Source organism: Prionailurus bengalensis, chromosome D4 (genome assembly GCF_016509475.1).
Source record: "Prionailurus bengalensis isolate Pbe53 chromosome D4, Fcat_Pben_1.1_paternal_pri, whole genome shotgun sequence".
NCBI lineage: Eukaryota > Metazoa > Chordata > Mammalia > Carnivora > Felidae > Prionailurus > Prionailurus bengalensis.
Genome location: NC_057359.1, coordinates 17975784 through 17999085, shown reverse-complemented (window position 1 = coordinate 17999085; position 23302 = coordinate 17975784). Strand labels below are relative to the sequence as shown.

The 23302-nt window shown below is 46.6% G+C and overlaps 1 protein-coding gene and 1 non-coding gene across 2 annotated transcripts in view; both read right to left on the bottom strand.

Annotated features, from left to right (window-relative positions):
- PCSK5 (proprotein convertase subtilisin/kexin type 5) overlaps nt 1-23302 on the bottom strand; it is a 457705-nt gene that overhangs the window by 39843 nt on the left and 394560 nt on the right. The window contains 6 exon segments of the mRNA XM_043565357.1: nt 2099-2176; nt 6120-6146; nt 6149-6266; nt 6268-6320; nt 7424-7560; nt 10125-10167. Of these exon segments, the coding sequence (XP_043421292.1) occupies nt 2099-2176; nt 6120-6146; nt 6149-6266; nt 6268-6320; nt 7424-7560; nt 10125-10167 (456 nt within the window).
- On the bottom strand, nt 21431-21515 carry TRNAQ-UUG. The gene has a single exon. It is a non-coding gene; the product is annotated as a tRNA-Gln (tRNA).

Genomic DNA, 23302 nt, shown 5'->3' with positions numbered 1-23302 from the left:
TGGGGACAACGGTGTGGAGGGGCCTCAGAAGATTAAAAATGGAACCACCATGTGATCCGGCCGTTCCACTTCTGGAGGAAATGAAATCACCCTCTTGAAGAGATACCCGCCTGCCCGCGTTCCCTGCTGCGTCGTTTGCAACGGCCAAGACATGGCAACCACCGAAGTGTCCATCGATGGATGAATGGATAAAGGAGTTGTGGGGTATTCATGCAATTAGAAAATTATTCACCCATAGAAGGAAGGAAATCCTGTCACTTGGAACAAATGGATGAATGAACCTTGAGCATTATGCTAAATGAAATATGTCAGAGAGAGAGAGAGAGAGAGAGAGAAACACTGTATGATCTCACTTATACGTGGAATCTAGAAAGGAGCCAAACTCCTAGAGTACATTGGTGGTTTCCAGCATCAGGAGCGCAGCTGGGGAGAAGGGGTGAAGGGGACCAAAGGCACAAACTTGTGGTTATAAGATGAATTCGTTCTGGGGATGTCATGTGCGGCATGGTGACTATGGCTAGTCCTGCACTGTGCACATGAAAGCTGCTAAGAGACTAGGTTTTCACACACACACACACACACACACACACACACACAGGAAAGGTAACAATGGACGTGGTAGATGTATCAACCTCATTGTGGTAACCATTTTGCAGCGCATACGTATATCAAAGCATCACATCATACGTGGTAAGCCTGCATAGGGTTGTATGTCAGTTAGATTTCAATAAAACAGAAAAAAAGATACTTAATGGCCGAGGGCAGTTCTTGAAACATAATAGCGAAAAAAGCTTTTTCAGACAGCATCGGAACCTTTAATATTATTATGTCTAGATCAGGGGTTGAATCCCCTCCCCCCCCCACGAGTTGAATTTTTGATTTTATTGTTTTTATACTATTTTTTTAATTTGCAAAGATACGAGTTTTAAAGAACTTTCCCGCTGTTTTGTAAGCTAGAATGTATCTATCTACACATACGTATGTATTTATAATTACAACTATCTCACATTTGGGCAGGTTGTCATAGGCTTGAATACATTTCTGTAATGTCAGGAAATGGCCACGAGAGGGTGCTCTATACACACAGTTAACAGCACTTAACTGTGGGCAACCAAGCGTCATTCCCAGACACTGCTCTTTTGTATCAAAGGTTAGTGACTTAATCACAAGTAAATTTTGACCTTGATTGTAGTTTTTCTTTTTTTTTTTTTTCACTCAAGAAATTCTGGACTGGACAAGACCTCAAAGAAAAAAAAAATCTCCTTGACCAGGGAAATGCTGTGGTCTGTCCTTGAGAAATGAGTATAGCTAAGCCATATAAAACAGAAGTTTTATTTGCTTTTTTAATTTTTAAATAAGCAACATTCACAAAGTTTAAAAAAAAAAAAAAAAACAAAGAGAGGCAGAGGGAATCCCAAGCAGACCCCACACTGCCAGCACAGAACCCGACATGGGGCTCGATCTCGAGAACTGTGAGATCATGACCTGAGCCGAAACCAAAGCTGGGACGCTTAAACAACTGAGCCACCCAGTCCCCCTCTCTCCACCCTTTTTATGCAAACTATCTATTCACACTGTTTATCACATTTTTTGATAATACTATATTTTGGGGACCATTCTCTATCGGTACATGAAGAACCCCCTCATTCTTGTTTATGCCTCGACAGTATTCCATTGCACGGGTGAATCATAGTTCATTTTTCCAATTGGTAACCGCTGGTGACCATGTGGTTTTTTTCCAGTCCCTGCTATTTCAAATCATACTACGGTGACTGGGAAGGCAAAAGGTGCTTTTTTTCTTCAGCCCATTCTTACAGATTTGCAAGGACAGGGGCTTCTCTTGATAGCGTCCCCCAGACAGAGCCACTCAGCACATCAGGAACACCCTTATGTGTTCCAGAATACTCTCCTGCTGAGTTTCCTCCCCGTCGTTGGCCTTTGAGCGCCTACGTTGTGGTCACCACCTCTTTCTGGTTTTTGTCTTGTGACTTCTGCACCCCCATCTGCTCGCGGTAGCCCAGCGTCTTGGGTTGGTTTCTAAATCACAGAGGCTCCTTGCTTCATTGTGATTGTCGTCCCCTCCCTATTTCCCTGTTACCTCTTTTGATTGGAAACTTCCGCCGTCGTTTCTGTGGCCAGGTCTTCACCAAAGATGGGTTTGCAGTGGGTGCAGGTTCTTTTTTATTTAAAAAAAAAAAAAAAAAAGTTTTTTTTTTTAAATACAAAAAAGTCCTGCCCATCATCTCCCCACCCAGAAATGCCTGCGGCATCTACTGTAGCACGTAGATGTCCCGTCTTTACCTTGAACGTGTGAGTATAATTACGTATGTTTGCGTAATCATTTACATCTGTGGCTATGATACTGACTCTCCATTTTATATTTAATAGTATAACTGTTATAGGCATTTCTATTAAAATTCTTTGAACACACAATTTTTAAAGGTTTGTGCGTTTGCATGAACCATAAGTCACTTAATTTTTTTCTTTCGTGACATGTTTAGATTACCGCGTCCCTCCCCCCTCTTTTTTTGGTTCTAAATACAGCTGTCATTGACCTCTGTATACACCTTATTAGTTAAGTCCGGACCCTGCTTGGCTCTTAGACGTCCCAAGCTGAGCATTATTTGGTACCTTCTTTCTGGGACTGTTTTTCCCAGACCTGTATTACTCTTTAGGGCTCCAAAGTTACTTGCTTTCATGACGTAGGAAGACTGTTTAGATAGTGAACTAGTATTTCCTGCGTTAAGACCAGAATCAGGTTACAGCGTTGGATGGTAGTTTAACTTTTATTGTGTCATAGTCCGTCCTGGGAGCTCTATGTGTGTTCTCATTTAATTCTCAAAATGAACTTGCCTGAGGTAGTTCCACGTTCTTATTTTATTTCATTTATATGCTTTACTTTTTTTCTTAAAGTTTACTTATTTTTGGGGGGGGGGGTGGAGGGCATGGAGAGGAGGAGAGTATGAGTAGGGGAGGGACAGAGAGAGAGAAACCCACGCAGGCTCCTCGCTGTCAGCTAAGAGCCCGACGTGGGGCTCGATCCCATGAACCGAAAGATCATGACCCTCACTTCTAAGTGAGACAACTATATATACCTAGAAAGTCCTTCTAAAAGTTAGATTTTCGGGCATCTTGAAAGTTCTCTACAACTGAGTTACAGGTAGGCGACGTACCTCCACGCTATTGAGATTTATTTTTTACGTATGGCTCTCAGTGTTTACGACTGACTGTGGGATTCAGGCGTCCTCAGGGCATCGGAATTAAGATCCAAAGACAGGCCAGTGAGAAATTGTTAGGATGTGGTCAAAGATAAAAAGTTAATTCACTGTGTCTGTGCTTTGTAGATTAAACCATCATCAGAAGATGTAATTAGAGCCTGCTACAAACACGGTTTTAATCGATGATGGAATTAGGTGGGTAGGGGAAATGTGCAGGAATTACTCTTAGGACTTTCCGGCACTCCCAGGGGAAAACCGCCTAAGAAAATCCGAATGATTTAACAGTAATAGAATAAGCTGTTTCCATTCCCAACAATGGTTTCAGGAAACCAACCGAAGCCGTGGCCTGCCACGCCTGAATGTTTGCCCCAGTGGTAGGTCTGTGATGCCTGAGTCACTGGTCAAGCCATCGGCAGCCTATTTAATGTCGGTTTCTGCTGCTGCTGTGGTAGGGACGCTGAACTAAGTGGTCTCCACGATACGTCAGTAACTGAGACGGGGGATCTGGTGCCGATCTCTACTTTTGTGCGAGGGATTCTTGGCAGGAAGAACAGAGTTGAGTGGCCATCTTTGGCCATTACTTAGTCTCGGCTGGAGGATTTGCCAGGCACGGTCCCGCGTGTAGGGAGATCTCCATCCTTGGCCTAGGGTGGGAAGTATTTCCACCGGCTGCGTCATGAACAAAGAATGATGGCCTCCCACCGTGGCCACTCTCGTTGTGAGTGGCCACCTTATGAAAAGAGGAGTTCCGTGAACTCCGGTTGGATTTTTATTGCACGGGGTCTTCTCCAACACGTGCTGGCACAGACAGCGCAGGCAGTCGTAGTCTTTGGATGCAAATGCGATCTCACCATTGCTGCGGAAGTCGTGCGGGTGAAGGCACGTTAGTCCCGTTTTCCTTTCCCTGCCTGGATCTGAGCTGTGTTTCAAACGGCGACGGCACCTGGCTGATACCACCTAGGCAGCTGTATTCTTTTACGGCCGGTCTGTAATTTGCCCGGGCTCCCTCAGGAGTCGACCCCGGATGACTGCAATCTGCTTTGCATCATCTTTAAGGGGTGGCTAATTAGTGGCTGTTTTCTGGAACCCTCTGCTCTCCGATTACACTCTCAACTTTGTTTTTTTGAGAGTTAGAAGTCAGGGGGAAAGATTGTTGGCATTGGCTCAAGTGCTCCCGGGTCTCGATGGGGTACATTTCCCACTTCCTGTCCACTCCAGTGGGATCTAAACCGTGCTGGGGAAGCGGAGCTATAGCCGCACCTTGCTCTGAAAAGACGCGTCTTTTTTTCCCCCCTGTTAACAGTCTGCCTGTCTTCTTTCCTAGATCCTGGAGAAGGGCAGCCATGCCATTGACTTGACTGCTTTGGTCCAGCCGTGAGAAACATTTTCATCTGCTTCCCCGATCCCTTAGTAGTGCTAACTCCCCAAATGGACTAATGCCTTCCTGTCTTCAAAAACACTATATTTTTGCTAGTAGAAAATGCAGAGGGGTGGGTGTGGTGCTCCGACGGAGGGGAAGAGTCCAGGCCTGATTTCTGCTTGCGAAGCGCGTAGTCCGGTTGAAAGGGACATGTAATCATTTGGGGAATCAAGTCTGCTCTGACTCTTGGCTCCCTGGACCTTTTCATCATCTGGATGCCAGATAAAATACAGATGTTCTGAGCTAGAAACACAGCACCAGACTATTTTCCTCTTGGCTCGCGCTGCCTCTTAAATGCCTGAATGCCAGACAAACTCGTTTTCAGCGTTTTTGGTCCAGCTATAATTCACGGAAGATATCCCAATCTGGATTGAATGATTTTCTTCCCGGCTACGTCTCTGAAATTGGCCCGTGTTCTCCGGGGCCTTTGGCTGCTGGGTTTGTGATGATCTCCGGGCTGCTTTTCCTTTCAGTCACATTGGTGACACTGTCGTGGTGGGCAGTGGCCCTGGATGTCCCTCCTCTGGAACCCAGCAAGAGCCTTTCTCCGGCCCCGGATCGATCCCTCTCCCCGGCCCTTAGAAGACTCGTCCTCGGCGGACCTCCCTTCGGCCCCCATGGCTTCTGCACCGAAATGACCTTTGCAACAAATCCTCGCCTTGAAATCAAACGGAGAGCGTCTCTGCATAGAATGTGAGTCAGATTTTTTTTTTTCCCCAGCCGGATGAGGGCTTTGTTTTTTAACCACCACAGACACCGAGAGGTCATCGAAGTTTGCAGCTACCTTGCAAGGAAGCCCGTGGCGGAGGCTCCAGGGTGAGGAGGCCGGTTCCGAGGACGCGGGCAGGAATGAACACACACAGGCCTTCGCTGTTGGATCACAAGCTCCCGCACTCCCGCATCTTTCCTCCTGCCCCCATGAAGATGCCCACTTTCCCCATCTGCAACCGGAGCGCGGTGGGGTGGGGGGCTTTGAAAAGGCAAGCTCGAATGATGGTAAGTTCTGATCAAGCGGCCGGAAGGATCAGCTGACCCAGCTTTAGCTCCGGTACTTGCGAGAGGTTCTTCCTTGTCCAACCGAAGACGCCCACCCTTACCGGCCGTTGCCCTTTACCGTGACCAGGAGATACACGAACGTGACAGAAGCCACTCTGAAATCTTGGAGACAGTGGTCGCTGGGCGATTGCCCTACACGACTCTCTTACGAGCTCCGACGTCCCCTCCGCGGGGATAGAAACCCGGTGGCCACGCCACCCGTGAGCCGCCCTCTGGGTTTCCCTCCAGGACGGATGCCCACCGACCATAGCCTCCTCCCCTCTCCCCGCCGGGAGCATCAGAGCCCGCGGGAGTGGCCCAGACTGGACGCCCACTCCCAGCTTTTGTTCCCTGCATCTCTGGGACATCCCGAAGGCGAGGGTTAAAGAGGGAGGGAGGCAGAGAAGGCGGCCAGGCACCTGCTTTCTCTCTCGGGAGGCACATACCGTTCCAGAATTCGCCTTCCACCGGGTCCGGGCGGGACCCACACACGTCCCCTGCCACAGCTGCAGTCCTTCTCGGCACGTGCGACACCGCTGGTGGCCAAAGCCAGTGCAGGTTTCACAGGCCCGGTGGCAGGGCTCACATTCTCCCCGTCTCCGGGTCGCCGTAGAAGCCGGGGCCACATGTGCGCACACACGTGCCGCCTACGTGAGAACGCAGAGAGGGAGGCTGAAGGTGGGTCCCTGGCTGGCTTGGCCTGGTGCTCTGTGCAAGGCCAAGTTCCAAACAGGCCGAGGGGCGTCTCGGGAACACTTTTGTTGGAGTTTGTTTGTAAACTTCTTTAAAAAAAATTTTTTAAATGCTTGTTTAGTTTTGAAAGAGACAGAGAGACAGAGACAGAGATGACATGAGCGGAGGAGGGGCAGAGAGAGAGGGAGACCCAGGATCCGAAGCAGGCTCCAGGCTCCGAGCTGTCAGCACAGAGCCCGACGCGGGGCTCGAACTCACCAACTGCGATATTATGACCTGAGCCGAAGTCGGACGCTTCACTGAGCCACCCAGGCGCCCCACCTTTTCCTTTTAAACTTTTGTGGTTTTTTTTTTTTTTTTAGTTTTTTTAATGTGTATTTATTTTTGAGTTCGTTTTTTTAAGAAACCAAGCTGGCGTAAGCTTATTTCAACCAAGGAACGGGTCTTAAATCCAACATTTAAAGTCCGCCTTTAGCGGGGAATTTAAATTGGTTATTAGCTCAAGGGGTTAAGAGCCTAGTCAATTCTCAGGGCCCTGAACAAATAAAATAGTGTCCATATAGAACCACTGGAGATCTGGGTGGGCTGTCTGCCCCTCTCTCTCTCTCCCACAAACATTCGAGAGCACTGGACCATTAGTTCTTGGACTGCAAGACTCGTAGTGTATTTCTTTCCTAACCATCCAGAACTGACCAGAGGATCTTGTTTACCTGTTACAGTGCTTAGGAAGAGTCATGGTTCTGGATATTTCAGGTGACTCCTCTCAAGGCCTTTATCTTCGGTGTTCCTGCCCACTCCCCCCCCCCCCCCCCCGCCCCTTTCACTCTCGTTTCCATCAGCTCGGAGATGTTTGCAATTAATTAGTGAAATAGGAACTCCGCTACAGTAATAGAAGCAGAAAGAAGTAGTCTGGGCTAATGCTTATTCTGAAACCAAATTACAGTCCGTCCCCGGACGAGAGGCGCAAGACCCAGACCGATCAGGCGGGTGCTCTCCTTTCCGGGTGAGGCCCCGGAGCCTTTGTTCTTCCTCTGCACCCTGCTGTTGTCACACTTACCCAGGAGAAAGAAGCCCTCTTCACACGAGTAGCACTCCTGCTGGTCACAGTTGCTGCAGCTCGTGTCACACGGTTTACATTCAGATCCTTCGCCGTAGGTCCTCTCAGGACACGTTTTATGACAGTGGTGCTGAAACCTACGGGGAGGAGATGGGGTTTCTTCCGTGAGCTACGTTGGCGTATTTCTCTTAACCACCAGAATTCAATGTCCTCACATATGTACGCTCATCGTGTTTTAATAGGTATAGATATGTGGGTTTCAAGGGCAAAAACCTTCTCTTGGTCTTTGTGCTCAACAAACAAGGTTGATCTGGACCCTGAGGACCCTTCATGCAGGCAGCTGTGAAGAGGCTGGGGCGAAGGAAAGCAGCACCGAGATATATTTATGGGCTACTGATTATGCATTTATGACTCGTGTATTTATTTATTTTGAATTCTTCTAATATTAATGTATTTTTCAGAGAGGGAGGCAGAGCGCAAGTTGGGGAGGGACAGAGAAAGAGGGAGACAACAGAATTTGAAGCAGGCTCCAGGCTCCGAGCTGTCAGCACAGAGCCTGACGCGGGGCGCGAACTCACGGACCGCGAGATCTTGACCTGAGCCGAAGTCGGACGCTCAACCGACCGAGCCACCCAGGCGCCCCGAGACATACCATCTTAGACGTACAGATTCGAATTGGAGAACTTTGGGAGTGGTTGTAATCTGCGTTTCATTAAACTCGGTGGTCTGTGTCTCGTGTTAGCCAGAGGATGATTAAGAACTAATAAAAAGTAACTGGCTTCATTCTGGACTTTCTGACTTCTGTCAAGGACAAGGTCGCCAGGCAGACGTTTGGAAACAGCTCAGTGTAGAGTTCAAGTGGCTTACCAAAATGTCTGCCACGAGATCAGTAAGGGTGAAGTGTCTTAGCTGTCATGTATTTATATTGTTATGCCTAGTGTCCGTTTTCATGCTACGGTAGAATGTTGTATTTCAGACTCCACTGAATTACAGGGTCATCTGAAGGGGGAGCAGAATCAAGTTGGCCTTTGCCCGTTGATGAATTTCACAGCATTGACAAGATACCAGAGGAAAGCTTTGCATCTCTTCGTTAATAACGTCAATCATACAGGGTGTCACTCATTACAGCCAGTTCCTAACCATTCTAAAGGGTTATAAGCGTGTGTTTCTGGAAAGAAACACCTCACGTTTCACTCTCAGTGATACGGGGCGTTTTCTTGTGGTGTATTTGTTTCTCAAAGGAGGTTACGAAGCCTTCTCGTTGTTGGCCAGCAGTGAGCTGGAGCGCCTGGCCGGGCTGGCCCCGAGGATGACCAGAATGCTGTCAGGTGACAGAGGAGGTCAAGGCGTGTGCTCCCGTGTCAACACGAGGAAGGGTGCAGTTTAGCCGGAGGGGTGCAGAGAAAAGGAACAAAGAAGAACAAAGTGGGAACGCCCGCTTCTGCGCGGCCACTATCTGAGAGTCTAAGTTCTCCTTCTTTGGTTCTTCAAGGAACATTCTGGGCTCCCCACCATGTGACCTCACCAAGGAGTGCTTGCATCTCAGCTGTTCGTCTCCGCCTGAGGCGGTGTGTGGCGGGCCACGTGCTGGGTAAAGGCCAACCGTGAATGTGCTGACAGATTGCTTTCTGCTCATTTACTGTCATCAGCTTAGGTAACGACAAGGCGGACTGATTATTTTCGCTGGGTTTCAGCTTGTCGGGTTCCCCTTTCCCTCCCAAGGGCCGCACCCCTTTCAGCATCTTCTCACCCAGTACCACACCTCGGGCCTCTCGAATGTGATGGAGGCACAAGGCAGCATGGTGACGGGAGGAACCAGCCCACTAAAGCCGAGGTGACCCAAACCCGGACCCCCCCCCCCCCCCACTGGCTTGTGGGGCCACATGAGGGAACCGAGAGCCTCTCGGAGATTCAGTTTTCTCTTCTGGAGAATAATGTCAATCCCGTGTCCCTGGCAACATTCACGGAAAGGTGAAGAGAAGTACTGGGTGGGAATTTCTCACAACCCCCCCCCCCCCCCCCCCCCCCCCAGTTCTTAGCATGACAGGAAGGAACCAGGCATCTTATACATCATCCAGGCCTTCCTTTCCTTCTCCTCTGCCTTCTTAGCTTTTCTTCCAAGACAGGCGCCCATGTGCCCTGGGAGGCAGACTAGAGTAGGAATGGAAGGTGACGTTGAGACATGCCATCTTTGATTTGTAGGTTTGAATTGGAGAACTTTGGGAGTGGTTGTTAATCTGTGTTGCATTTAATCTGGTGGTCTTGTGTCTCTCGTTACCCAGAAAACGGCTAAGAGCTACCCACGTACCTGGCTTCCTCCCCGACTTCCTGACTCTCGTTAAGCACAAGGTCTCCGTGCAGACATTTGGGAATAGCTTGCTTGGGGGTCAGTTCTGTTATGAAGGTTTGTCCGTGAACAGCAAGGTCTGAATCCTGGTAACCCATGGCAAGATTCCTAGACACCAGTGTCAGGTTGGGTGACTTCCAGGACCAAGAAAAAGAGGGCCTCCTTTTGAGTCAAGAAAACAGCTGGGCTCTTATTGCTAAATCCAAGAATCGTTCATTAATAGCCTGACGGGGCAGAGTTGCTTCAGGCCGCAGGGCCTCTCTGCTTTAATCACTGGATTTAGGATTAAGTCAGTAATGCTTAAACTGCAGAAAAGTTAGTGCCATGAAAACAGAAAAGAACAGCCGGACTCACATGTAATACCCCGTACCGCATGATGCACAGGTTCCTGGATCACCTGGAAGACAATGAGAATAAAGAGACATCATAATTATCAAGAGTCCATCATTTGGAGAAATGGGCTTTGGAAAAGTTGTGGCTTGAGACAGTCTTTTGAGATAGGTTTGTGACGTGGACTGTCCAGAAATGATATTTGAACAGATTACACTTTCTATTTTATTTTTTAATGTTTTTTATTTATTTTTGAGAGGGAGAGGAGGGAGACGCAGAATCCGAAGCAGGCTCCAGGTTCGGAGCCGTCGGCACGGAGCCTGAATTGGGGCTCGAACTCGTAAACCGCGAGATCATGACCTGAGCTGAAGTCGGACGCTGAACCGACGGAGCCACCCGGGCGCCCCCAGGTTATGCCGTTGTTAATTAGTAACACGGTGGATGCACTGATTTGTCTTAATCAAAGCTAGGAAAATCAGAGTTCTCATAAATAGCTGGCCCTGCTTTGCAAGGAAGTGTAGTCCCAAGCTGCTAGGTTTTCAAAGTGCAGATTAAGACCCGTCTCCATTAAACACCCCCTGGCCTCTACCGAGGGGAGGGCCTCAAGCGTGTCCACACGCGCACGTTTGGAAGGGGCCGCGAGGTTCCATCCCTCGAATGATAGGTTTTCCATGAGTTACCCCAAATGCCTGCCAATGTCAGGGAGCGTCATCTGGGAGACTCCTTTGAAATCTGGACAATTATTTTTTTTCCAATACAGTATCCACTTTGTGTTCCGCACTTCACGACCCTCTTGAAGAAACTGTCCTGTTCTCATTAGGTACAATGATTCCATGTGTTCCTGTTGGCTCCGAGAAGGGACCCTCTCCTGCAGCTTTCAGGGGACTTAATGAGAGAGAAAGGACTTTGAGATTCACTAAGTCAGTCTGTCTCGCTTCCTCTTAACCCTCCCGGAAAGACGCCAATTCCCAGATCCCATCATGAAGGGCGTTCTGTGATTTCTGCTGGCCCGCCATGCCTGTGACCAACAGGTTCCCGTGACACCCCGGTTCTGCTCTTTTTCCTTCTAGTCGGAGGTGGAAGACGATTGCTCCTTTTCAGAAGATTCCTTTTGGTACGTGAAGATTGTATGTCACCTTTAATTGGATCTTAAACAAAACTATGTCCTTTGAACTTTGTGCACGGCTCTCCTTCCTAATGTACTCCAGGCTCTATTTCGGTGTTCACAAAGTCTGCCTCTTGGCGGTAGGGCCTTGCTTGAACCTATAGCCAAGCGTTCCCCTTGAATCCTCCCAGGGATGTTTCAAGACAATACTACTGTATATTACACACTATATGTCTAATGCATTGCACCAAGAGTTATCGTGGAAAACTTTCTTTTTTAAAATTTCATTTATTTATTTTGAGAGAGAGAGCGTCTGCAAGCGAGCGTGGGAGGGGCAGAGAGAGAGAGAGAGAGAGAGAATCCCAAGCAGGCCCCACACTGTCAGAGCAGAGCCCGATACAGGGCTCGAACTCAGGAACTGTGAGATCATGACCTGTGCTGACACCAAGAGTCGGACGCCCAACTGACTGAGCCGCCCGGGGGCCCCTGTTGTGGCAAAATTTCTGTCAGAGGCTCTGCCCCTTCACCAGGGATTGCCAGAACCTTGTGGAAATAGCCTAGTGATGATGCAGGACACAGGGCACCGGCCTGGGAACTGGGCTATCTGTTTCTAGTTCGAAGTTTTAACCCTGGCTTCACTGCCTTGTGAACGTGCATAAACGGCGCAAAAGTCAAAAATTCTGATGCTGAGTCTAGCAGGGGTTGGCAATCTGTGGCCCACTCTGGGGCCGAATTCAGCCACGTCCCTTCCATAAGGAAGGATTGAACGAGAGTCAAGACAGCCAAGGACGTAGCCAGACCCTTCGGCAGGAGGCTGGGATTTGCTCTCGGTGAGGAAATGGGGTTTTTTTTCCCCTCCGTTATACAGAGACATGGTCTGTTATAGGGCAACCCGGGCAGGGCAGTGAAATGAACCATAAACCAGGCTAATTAAGGGACATAAGGAATCTCAGAGGTGCCACGACAAAGCAAAGCTCGCTGAAATTCTTAGAATTCTTGCCGGCGGGGAGGGGGGCTTCATGCTTTCCGCAATCCATTGTTTGGGGATCTGAAACCCTTTGAAGGGGGTGGGAGGGCCCCAGCGAACACTAGTGGCTCCCCTGGGTAAGTTTGTTTCCTGCTACGGATCTATGTTTGCATCTGTATTCTTTTCAGTTCTGGTGCTAAATAAGCTGCTACTTCTCAGCTCACAGTTGGGCAGCTTACTTTTTCCTGCCTGTCCCCGATGAACATATTTGACTCTGACAGTTTTGCTAATTTGGCAAGGGCTGGGGAAATTCTAATCCTGTTCTCTAATGTTCTGGCCATCCCTCCCATCTAGGAATTTAATGAGTTTGCTCTCTGCTCCTTTAAGCAGGTCACTGATGAAAATGTTAAACAGAACCAAGCCTCAGAAATGTGCATACCAATGTGATCTTGAGTCCAGGGACCTTTCCAGCCCAGATGCACAGTGAATGTGGTACCTTCACAGTAGTTTGCATAAATGAATAATGCATAGAAGAGGAAGTATGTCTTATAATAGCTTATGAATGCCCATTAGTCTTTCTCATTATTACCGGTTATTCTGAAGAATAAGGATTATTAAAAAAAAAAATTTTCCACCCCCGAAGATCCACAAGTCAGACATAAACTAAATGGATTTAGCTTGACCACTGAGAGGCAGCTGTTATGGGATTAAGGAAAGGTAACAGTCCCAAACCTAGAAGTTGACTCTAAGTCAAGTTGGCATTTGGATGGTGAGGAGGGTTGGCTTAAGGACAAAGATGAATTTTCCTGGCTTCGCGTGTTGTATGCATGCGTGTGTATGGGGGGGGGGGTGGGGGCGGAAAAGTCTAAACAGTCTAGAATTGTGCACTGTCTCGGAAGGTGGTATCCAGAGTAGGATGTTTACTTAGCTCTGGTTCCTTGGTATTGTCAGACTTTTGAGCTGCGAGAACATAGTCTGGGTGGAAATGGGGCACGTTCAGTCAGAATTCAGAGAGAGTGTCACACATTTGGAAAAAAGCCTTCAGAAACAGTTACTGGCTTCCAGCTGCTCACATCCCCACCAAGGAGAATGTGTGAGCAGAAGCCTTGTCAGGCTGGGGATACAGCCTGCCTTTCTCGAGAAAACCCATTTTTATGGTCTCCTTTTTATGGGCCGGGGGGGGGGGGGGGCGCAGGACCACAGTGTCCCCTCTGTCTGGAGAGTTCTGGGTGATCCTCCGCGTCACCTTCCATGTTTTCCTTAGTTTCATCGGTGCTGGGTCTCGTGCAAACTCAGTCTTCTCGTGGGGATATTGACGGCTGCTGTCAACGTCTCCTTCGGGGGTCAACTTACATCCTCCGCCATGTTATTTTGTTCTCAGAAATACCTATACCCTCACCATCGAATATGGATGGATCAGGGCCGTGTTAGTAGTTATGGACACCTCACTTACAAAATGTATGGGAAAGAGGTATTTTAAACTTCAAATGGAACTGAATGTTAACAACGGGGAGAGGAAGGGAATTTTTTATGGGTTACATAAACGGAGTCCTATAATTAAAGATACATAGAAGCCAAAATGACTCGACTTTGCCTTTTCTAAATTAATTCTTCTTGTAGGGTTAGTTTTCATTTGAAGGGGACAAGCGACCCGTCGTTTTTCAAAGAGCAGCCCTTTAGCATATAACATCTAGGTATGCCACAGCTAGCCATGCATCAGGTACATTGTTGAGGCAGAATTGCCTCTCTGCAAAACTGTGAGGTTTTGCAGTTAATGTCAGGATGGTCTTTCTCTCAGGATTCACTTGCAGGCTTCTAGGACTTTGATCCGTAGCTCGTGGTAGCCCAGGCCTTCCTCTACACGGCCTATTGAAACTGATCTGTTCTATAGTCCTTTGCTACACAGACCCTCCTAGCTACTGCCCGGGATGATAGAGTAATGGGCATGTGAAACTTGTGCTCTCGGGAAGCTCCTAGGTTCTCATCTGCTTCCATCCCTCCTCAGGTATCCTAGACTCATAAGGCTCCTTTTGCTTTGACCTCTTAGGCCACCTCTGTAGATGTCCAGAAGGCAGCACCCACCTTATTGCAATTGAACCTACCCTGTATGCTTGCTTTTCCCAGATGATTTCAACCTTTTGGTCAATTACCTTCCCAGTTCCACTCACCTGTATTCTAGGCTCGACCAAACTTGGGGCTCTGTTCACCTCCCCAGTGCCTCCCCCAATGCGCGTGTGTGTGTGTGAATTATTTATACGTTCTAGTGCATGAATGCGTTCCATCTTGAAGAAGGTACGCTCACATAGAAAATTTAATAACAAAATGATTAGAAATGCAAGATCTGTGTTTTACTGTAGGCCAGTGGATTGTCTTGCATATTTCTCTTTGGGGACAAGTGACTCAGGCCACACTTAACAGAATGCCACATCTGAGCTAATACATTCCTATACCAACTTTCCAAAAATATGTTTTACCTTTGATTCCATAAAGTTATACCCGGAAGGGGTGGTTCTCTGATGGGCTCACACATCTGCACGTATATACGGACTTCCTGCCCTTGGCTTCTAGCCCTTCCATATTTTGTAGACAGACTCCATGATTCTAATGAACTTGTTTACGTAGTGTTTTGGGGTTGGGAGATAAATTTAAAATATAGATAGAAATTAAAGTGTTTGAATGATATGCCTGGAGTCTACTTTTCTTGCCTTTCCATCACATTCTATAGCTCTGGTGCATAAATGTGTTCCCCAGAAAAAAACTTTCTAGATTAAAATAACCAATGATTACATGCCCGTGAAAGACAGCATAAAAATTTATCTGCTGAGACTGGATTTAAAAAGTGTGGTACATGTATACATTAAAATTTTGTTTCTCAAAAATATTTAACGGGGCGTCCGGGTGGCTCACTCAGTTGAGTGTCTGACTTTAGCTCGGGTCATGATCTCACGGTTCGTGGGTTCAAGCCCTGCATCGGGCTCTGTGCTGTCAGAGCAGAGCTGCTTCGGATCCTCTGTTTCCCTCTCTCTCCGCCCCTCCCCTGCTCCTGCTCTCTCTCGCAAAAATAAATAAACTTAAAAAAAATCTTTAATGACGTGACAGGCTCTGTGAATAAGGACAGCAATCCATACCTAGATATGTCCGTAATATATACGCAAAGCTGTCTATATGTATATAGATATGACTTTATCAAAAATCAGAAGGAAAGCTCAACTATTAGTAGCTATCTCTGATATTATTTATGTGTATGTTTCTATATTTTCTTAATAAATGTGTGCTATGGAATTAATTTTAAAAACTGCTATTAAGGAAAGAAAGCGCGTGCCCAGGTTGTGAATCCCCGGAGTCATTTGTGTTTGGAAAACGGTCTTCTCTCACAGACCTCTCTTTCAAGAGAGCTGGTCTTTTGGTCACGCTCTTCAGTTTCTGTCCCCTTTCTTCACGCGTCTGGCTTTTCATCTCTCCACCTCATTTCTCAGCAGTTCTTGATTCTACATCACCAGGACAAGACTGCTAGTCCACGGGGTTTGTTTAAAACCGTGGCCGATGTTCAAACAAATTCCTTTTTCCAAATTCACTTTTCGTACAAAATGTTTTCCTGATCGGATTCTGTAAAGGAGGCCGATGACTAGGAAGCGGGGTTATTCTCGGCTCTGCCTCCAGACTTACTCACTGGCTGAGGTGCCGTCACTTGGGCCGAGCATCCTTAAACACTTCTCTTCGCGAGCACCTGAAGCCTTGTGGGGGCATCAGCAGGATGCCCATCCCCTACTGAGAGGTACCACGGCTCCCTTTGAGGGGAGAGGCAGTATCCCAAGTATTGCGAGCAGGCCTTACTTAAATTGTTTGGGGAGATAATTAAGCGTGTTGTCAATAATGCATATTCTCTCGGAGTAAATATATGCTAACTGGATGATGCTGTCCACATCCGTTAGGAGAGTCACTGGCATTCTTCATTTTACTCAGAAATAACGAAGCGGATAAGAGATTTATATGCCCACAAAGTACAAGTAAATTTAAGTCCCCAGTGGCACTAAGAAGTATTACTTCAAGCAATTAGCGCTCGCATACAGAACGGACCCTCTGACCAGCTTTGCCAAAGCAGATTCTTTTCCTGGACGGTTCAATGGCGCCGGGATACAAAGTACTTGGTTAGGGGGACTGTTGATGATTTTCAACCATTTTGCCCTCTCCGGCGTCCAAGGATAATGAATAAATATTTGAATTGGCAATAATGTAAATGGCGCAGCTGACAAGGGGGCACAACTCCCTGGAGGGGCGCGGGAGTAGAGAGCGGAATAAATAATCTAAATCATTGTCTACAAATGTTGGCTAAAGGAGGGCTCCGTTCTCTGTTGGACTCTCGTCTTTACCAAGTCCTCTGGTTCCAACAATGGACTATGAAACTAGGCAAGCTGTTTCTGGATTTCCATTCTTCTCTCAACCAATTAGGGGTGGAAATGACAGATGAATATACACAGCCGCGTGCCTGTGAGGATTGCTCACTACGGCTGCGTGTTCATTCACCCATTCATTCATCCCGGGGCTTACGTTTTAGGGGGAAAGTAGACAATGCAAGAAAAATTAGATAATTATTATAGTGTAAAATAAAACGTGAATCTTCAGTAAGTGCACGAAACAGCCACTAAAATGCAAGCTCCATGAGGACAGGTGGTTTGGTTTGCTTTTCCTGTACCTCAGTGCCACGGATATTGCCTGGCACATAGCAGAAGCTCCAGAAATACGCATTGAATGAAGAAGAAAAACATATAAAATAAGTACATAAATTCAGATAAAGGGTCAGGGAGTGATGAGATTAGAATGGAGACAAGAGGTCTTAATTTAGGTAGGCTAGTTGGGGAGAGAGTCTTTCAGGAATTGACCTTTGGGAGGAGATCAGGATCGTGACCAGGAGATGAGGTCTGAACTCAGAGCCTAAGAAAGCTTCCTCTGTTCAAGAAACATTGAGAAGGCCAGTGGGGCTACAGTGGATGAAGAGGAGGGAAGAGGGTCAGGAGATGAGGCCAGGGTCATCGGCTGGATCAGATCGAATGTTACCTTACTGGCCAGTCTGCAGCTGTAGTAATGAAGAGAGATCAGATTTGAGGGAAACTAAGCAGATAAAATCGAGAAGCTCAGATGACATGATGTGGGAGGTGAGGATGTAGCATGGTTCCCTCGCGCTGGCTTGAGTACTTGGGTGGATGGAAAGGAGGAACATTCGGGGGGTGGGGGGTGGGCGTAGGAGTAATAAGCAAATACTTAACTGACTCTGCGTGATAGTTCATACGCCACTTGGGTTATTATAAGTATATGCAGACAAGAAAGGCAATCCCTACCCTCAAGGAGTTTGGTGAGGAGACAGTAATTAGCAAAGCTAATTAGGGAAGAAACCACAATGTGGCAAAATATAGAAGAGATAAGCCTCTAATCTAGCAGACCACAGAAATATTAGCCTAGGGCCTGAAAGAAACTGAGTTCTGATTCTCTTCCTCTCTTCCCACTTACTTAGCCTTTATCTCTCTTTTTGAATAGAACATTTTGGGGCATTTTTCTTACAGTTAGAGTTGCCAGATAAAATGCAAGACTGAAACGGGACGCCAGGGACTATAGTTTCAGTGTAAGGATGAATGAAAAATAAAATTGCCAGGAGAAGGGGACAGCAAAAGACATCATCCCAGTCTCAGCCGTGGCACTGGGTAGATTAAGAAACAACATCAAACCCTCTTCTGAGAATCTATAACTATAAGCTGGATCTTACACGGGTTATCTGAGTTCATGTTTTCTGTGTGTTCTGGAACGTCTCAAAAGGAAAATTCACCTTAAAGCAGTCCTAGGTAGATAGTATCCCAGGACAATTGGTAGAAACAAATGCAAATCCTCTCTAGAGAAATGCAGCCTTAGCCCAGATCTCAAAGTATGCTCACAGGTACATTTTCAAGGAAATCGGTCACAGTTTAAAAACAAGGAAGTCTGGGGGCGCCTGGGTGGCGCAGTCGGTTAAGCGTCCGACTTCAGCCAGGTCACGATCTCGCGGTCCGTGAGTTCGAGCCCCGCATCGGGCTCTGTGCTGACGGCTCGGAGCCTGGAGCCTGTTTCTGATTCTGTGTCTCCCTCTCTCTCTGCTCCTCCCCCGTTCATGCTCTGTCTCTTTCTGTCCCAAAAATAAATAAATGTTGAAAAAAAATTAAAAAAAAAAAAAACAAAGAAAACAAGGCAGTCTGTTAAGCGTCCGACTTCGGCTCAGGTCATGATCTCACAATTCGTGGGTTCGAGCCCCACGTCAGGCTCTGTGCTGACAGCTCAGATTCAGATTCTGTGTCTCCCCCTCTGTCTGCCCCTCCCCCGCTCGTGCTCTGTCTCTCTCTTTCCCTCTCAATAATAAATAAATGTTCAACAAAATTACAAAGAAGGAAGTCAGGCTCTCTGAGAGAAAGTTGGCAGAAATGACAGATATCAGAATCAGACCCGCAGAGGCCACTGATCTCGAAATTACCTGACACAGAATATAAAAATTGCCAATGTTTAGTGGTTTTAAAGAAATAAAAGAACATCTTGAAAAGTCGAAGAGTAACCAGTTTGGAAAAGAAGCAAATATAACTTCTGTAAATGGAAGACATAAACATTCAAGACTGAAACTAAGTGGACATATTAAACAATCGATTAGGCATAGCAGAAGGAGAATGAGCAATCTCAAAGACAGGTACAAAGAACAGACAGAAAATTCAGAGGGACACAAAGGTCGAAGACACGAGAAGGGCAGTTAAGAGCCAAGGAGGATAGAATGAGAAGATTTAATACGCGTCAAAGTTCCAAAAAGGAAGAATAGCATGGGGAAGAGGTAGCAGTAAAAGAAATAAAGTGTCTGAGAATTTTCCAGACTTATTAAAAGATACCCATCATTAGTCCCAAGAACTAAGCATATATATTAGTAAGCATATACTAAACACCCATAAGCATAAACACGGACGTTATTATTTTTTTAGTCTGCAAGAAGCGTCATCCTCGTGAAATTGCAGAATAACCAAGAATACAAACGGCTCTTAGTCCGCGGAGAAGGGATAAAGAGACAGACTGTGTCAGAAGACAGAAAATGCTTCGAGAAGAAGACTTGGAAGTTTGGTGGATGAAAGAGCATCAGTCGTTTCAAGAGGACACTAAAAACAGTGGCAGAAAGTTCTTGGAAATTCTGGCAAAAGACCGGGAATCATAAAATCGAAGGACCAGAAGGGAAGTGAGGCTTTGGCCCCACTCAGATGTCGTGAGAGTATGAAGCATTTTTGCTTGTTTCTTTTGAGTCCTATAGTTCTGCTGAAGTGATGAGTGGGGTTTTTGGTTTGTTGGTGTGTGTGTGTGTGTGTGTGTGTGTGTGTGTGTGTTTGAGCCTCCAGTAAACTTTGTAAAGTAAACTTTTTGTAAAGTAACTTTGTCAAGTAAACTGATGCTGCAGTTACGGTCAAGTTGGGGTATGGTGAAATGTGACTGCTCCGCCATAGTCAGGAACCATGTCTTACTCAGCAACCCTAGTGCCTCGTGTCATGCCCAGCATGAATTGATTTCTTTCACAAATATATTTTGAGTCCTACTATTTGCTAGGGCTAAGATGATAACTAATTCCTGGTACAACACGGAGCTCAGGGCGTAGGGAGGAATGCAGCAAGGAAAAAGATGTTGCCACGAATGCTGCATAGTGTTACTCACGGGATGATGAACAATTCATTAAGAAGAGCAAAGGGTGATACCTAAAGCAGGGTGTGTGTTTGAGGGAAGGGGAGTGTGGCCACAGAATGGCTCCTTGAGGAAGTGAAGGCTTAGTGAGCCTGGAAAGTGAGTTTGAAGGAGAGAAGGCAGGATTATTTCCATGTGGAAAGGCCTTAAGGCAGAGAGAGCTAAATCTATGGAGATGATTCCTCTAGTAAAGGGCTCATGAGATTCCCCTTATATAGCATGGTTGCTCTCACCTTAAAAACACACAACATTTTATTTATTTATTTATTTATTTATTTATTTATTTATTATTTTTTATTTTATTATTATTTTTTTTTAACGTTTATTTATTTTTGGGACAGAGAGACAGAGCATGAACGGGGGAGGGGCAGAGAGAGAGGGAGACACAGAATCGGAAACAGGCTCCAGGCTCTGAGCCATCAGCCCAGAGCCTGACGCAGGGATCGAACTCCCGGACCGCGAGATCGTGACCTGGCTGAAGTCGGATGCTTAACCAACTGCGCCACCCAGGCGCCCCAAAAACACACAACATTTTAAATAAAAGAATGGGAAAAGGACAAAAGGGATTGCAAAGAGTTTGCAAGTGATGAGTGGACGTTGGGGTTTGAGAAAGCAAGAAGAAATGGGAGGGAAGATGGAAGAGATAAGAGGCTGGGTCGTGAAGAAGCTCCTCTGTCGTGCTTGGGAGGACAGACTTTGTCCAGAGCCATGGGAAACCACTTTAGATTTGTATGTGGTTGTGTAATGATCAGGTTTAAATTTGAGAAAGGACGTGGTTATTGTGGCATAGGGAGTGGATTTCAAGAGTGAAAGAGAAGAAACAAAGGACTAGAACTGGGGACCTCGGTAGAAGACGTTTGCATTATCCAGGTGAGCTATGTTAGTGGCCCCAAACTAAAGCGTAGTAGTGGAGTTGGGTCCAAGTGGACAGAATGAAAAGATATGTGGCCGGTGGAAATGACCTGGTGGCTGTTGGGGGTTGAGCTACGTCCCTCAGAACAATGTGTCCAAGTCCGAACCTCTGGTACCCACAAATGCGACCTTACTTGGAAATAGGGTCCTTATAATGAAGTCAAGATGAGGTCCCACTGGATTAGGGTGGAGCCTAAGGCCAGTGACTGATGTCCATATAAGAAGGTCACGTGAAGACAGACACGCAGACACAGAAGGAAGATGGTGATGAGACCATCGAGGCACGGATTGATGAGTTGCATCTGCAAGCCAAGGGCCAGCAGGGATTGTTGGCAATGAAGCTAGGGAGAGGCAAGGAAGGATCCTCCCCCCAGAGCCTCCAGAAGGAATCAACCCTGCTGATTCCTTGATTTTGGACTTCTGGCCTCCAAAACACTGAGAAATATATATATTTCTGGGTTTTTTTTAAGTGTAAATTTCTATAGTTCTTTTTAAACAAGCTTTTAATGTTTTTATTCACTTTTTGAGAGAGAGAGACAGGGTGTGAGCAGGGGAGAGAGGCAGGGAGAGAGGGAGACATAGAATCCGAGGCAGGCTCCAGGCTCTGAGCTGTCAGCACAGAGCCTAGCGTGGGACTCGAACCCACGAACCGTGAAATCATGACCTGAGCCAAAGTCAGATGCTCAACTGACTGAGCCACCCAGGCGCCCCAGTATTTCTGTTCTTTTAAGCCATTTTTTGTGGTTCTTTGTTACAGCGGTGTTAGGAAACTAATGCAGTGATACAGTAAGTATTTACAAACATCATTTGCCCCTGTGTTTCTGCTTTGATCCTTAAAATACTGAGAAGATAGCTACTAATCCTTTCTTATTCACCTGCTTCCTTTTAATGGCGGGAGGGATGCTTTGTCTTCTACGATTCCAAGAATTAGAGAGAAGGAACTCTGTGTGGGAGAGATGGCAAGTTTAATGCAGGGCAGGGAGTGTTAGGAAGCTTACTGTTTATAGATTGAATTCACATTCTCCATTTTAGCCTTATAAGTACTCAAGTTGATACTTTGATCTTTTTCTGTGTTTGCCCGCCCTCCCCCCCCCCCCCTTCCCCAGTCTTGTTGCTCAGTTGGTTCTGAATCTTGGAAAGAGTTATTTTTAACAAAGCCCAGAGAGAGAGAGAGAGAAATGGAGGGTTTCCTAGAATTTTGGCTTAAGCAGCCGAGTGGTACTCTATCTGGAGCCATATAACTCAGGAGGCGGGGGCGTGGAGGACGCAGGTGGGAGACGACAACATGTAGCTTATGTTTGCTGCATTGAACGTGGTCCAGCTTCCTCAGGTTAAGGATGAGTAAGCTGAGCCCCAAGGAACATCAGTCACTTGTCCACGGTCATACAGAACAAATGCAAATTTGGAAACTTCTGTTCCTGTGGACTCCAAATGATTTCTCTATCTCCTCCACGCTGCCTCTATTTAAGGTGACATATCCTTGCTTAAAGATATTTACACACCCACTCTAAAAGACCCCTTTATGCAGCCTTACCATGCTACTCAAGACAATTTATCCCTCTACTGGTTGGCAAAAGCCCACATCACATCATCGGCTAAAGACTGAACAGGCCGTGGGCCTCGGGACACGTAGCTGGGCTTTGCACCAACGATTTACCCAAATCATTCAATTAAGGGCCTTCCGTTGTCCACGGAAGGGGTCCCCAGGATATTTTATCATTACAGCTTGCATTTCAAGACCTTGCTTGGAATCTCCAATCGATTCAGGGTATTCTGCCAAAGTTGAACTGCCTGAAGCAAAACAGAACAATCCTTTGGATTCTGAAAGAAGTGTCCGGGACAGCAGGAGCCAAGCTGAAGAAGGCCAAGGGATGGGGAGTGCAGTCCCATCGAAGTCATATTTTTTATTACTTCTCCATTTAGACAACAAGCAAAGGTTGCAGAAAGCCTGACCTTTCATTTCCTGACTCTGCTTAGGTGCATTTCAGATTCTCAGCATCCAAGGAAACTCCCTACTAAACACGTCGTTAAAAACAAGAAAACGAAGACGACATACATTTGTCTCCCTTGCTGCCTGAACAGAAACAAAACTGCTGAAAAACAATTTATTCTCCCACAGACATATTTTCTGGTCATTACTTTTTGCCCAAATTGCTGGTTTTGTGTAAGCAAACTGAGGCTTGCGTAAAAAGTCCTGTTATATCTGGGGAAACAAAGAGCCACCCTCTGTGATATGCTTTTCCGGGGGCGGGCAAAGAGCCTCTTACATTTAAAAAAAGATATTTTTAAAGACTCTGCCGATTCATCATCGGGCCATATTTTAAAGAAGCGATGTTTTCTTTCGTGTGTCTTCAAGTTGCTCTAGCAACTGGATCACTTTTTACTCATTAATCAGGAGGCACCAACCGGAGAATCTACGCTTCCTCCTAGATTTTGGGGATTGTTTGCCTGTTCTTCTATCTTTTTCAAACTTCCTAGGTTTTGGAAATAGTT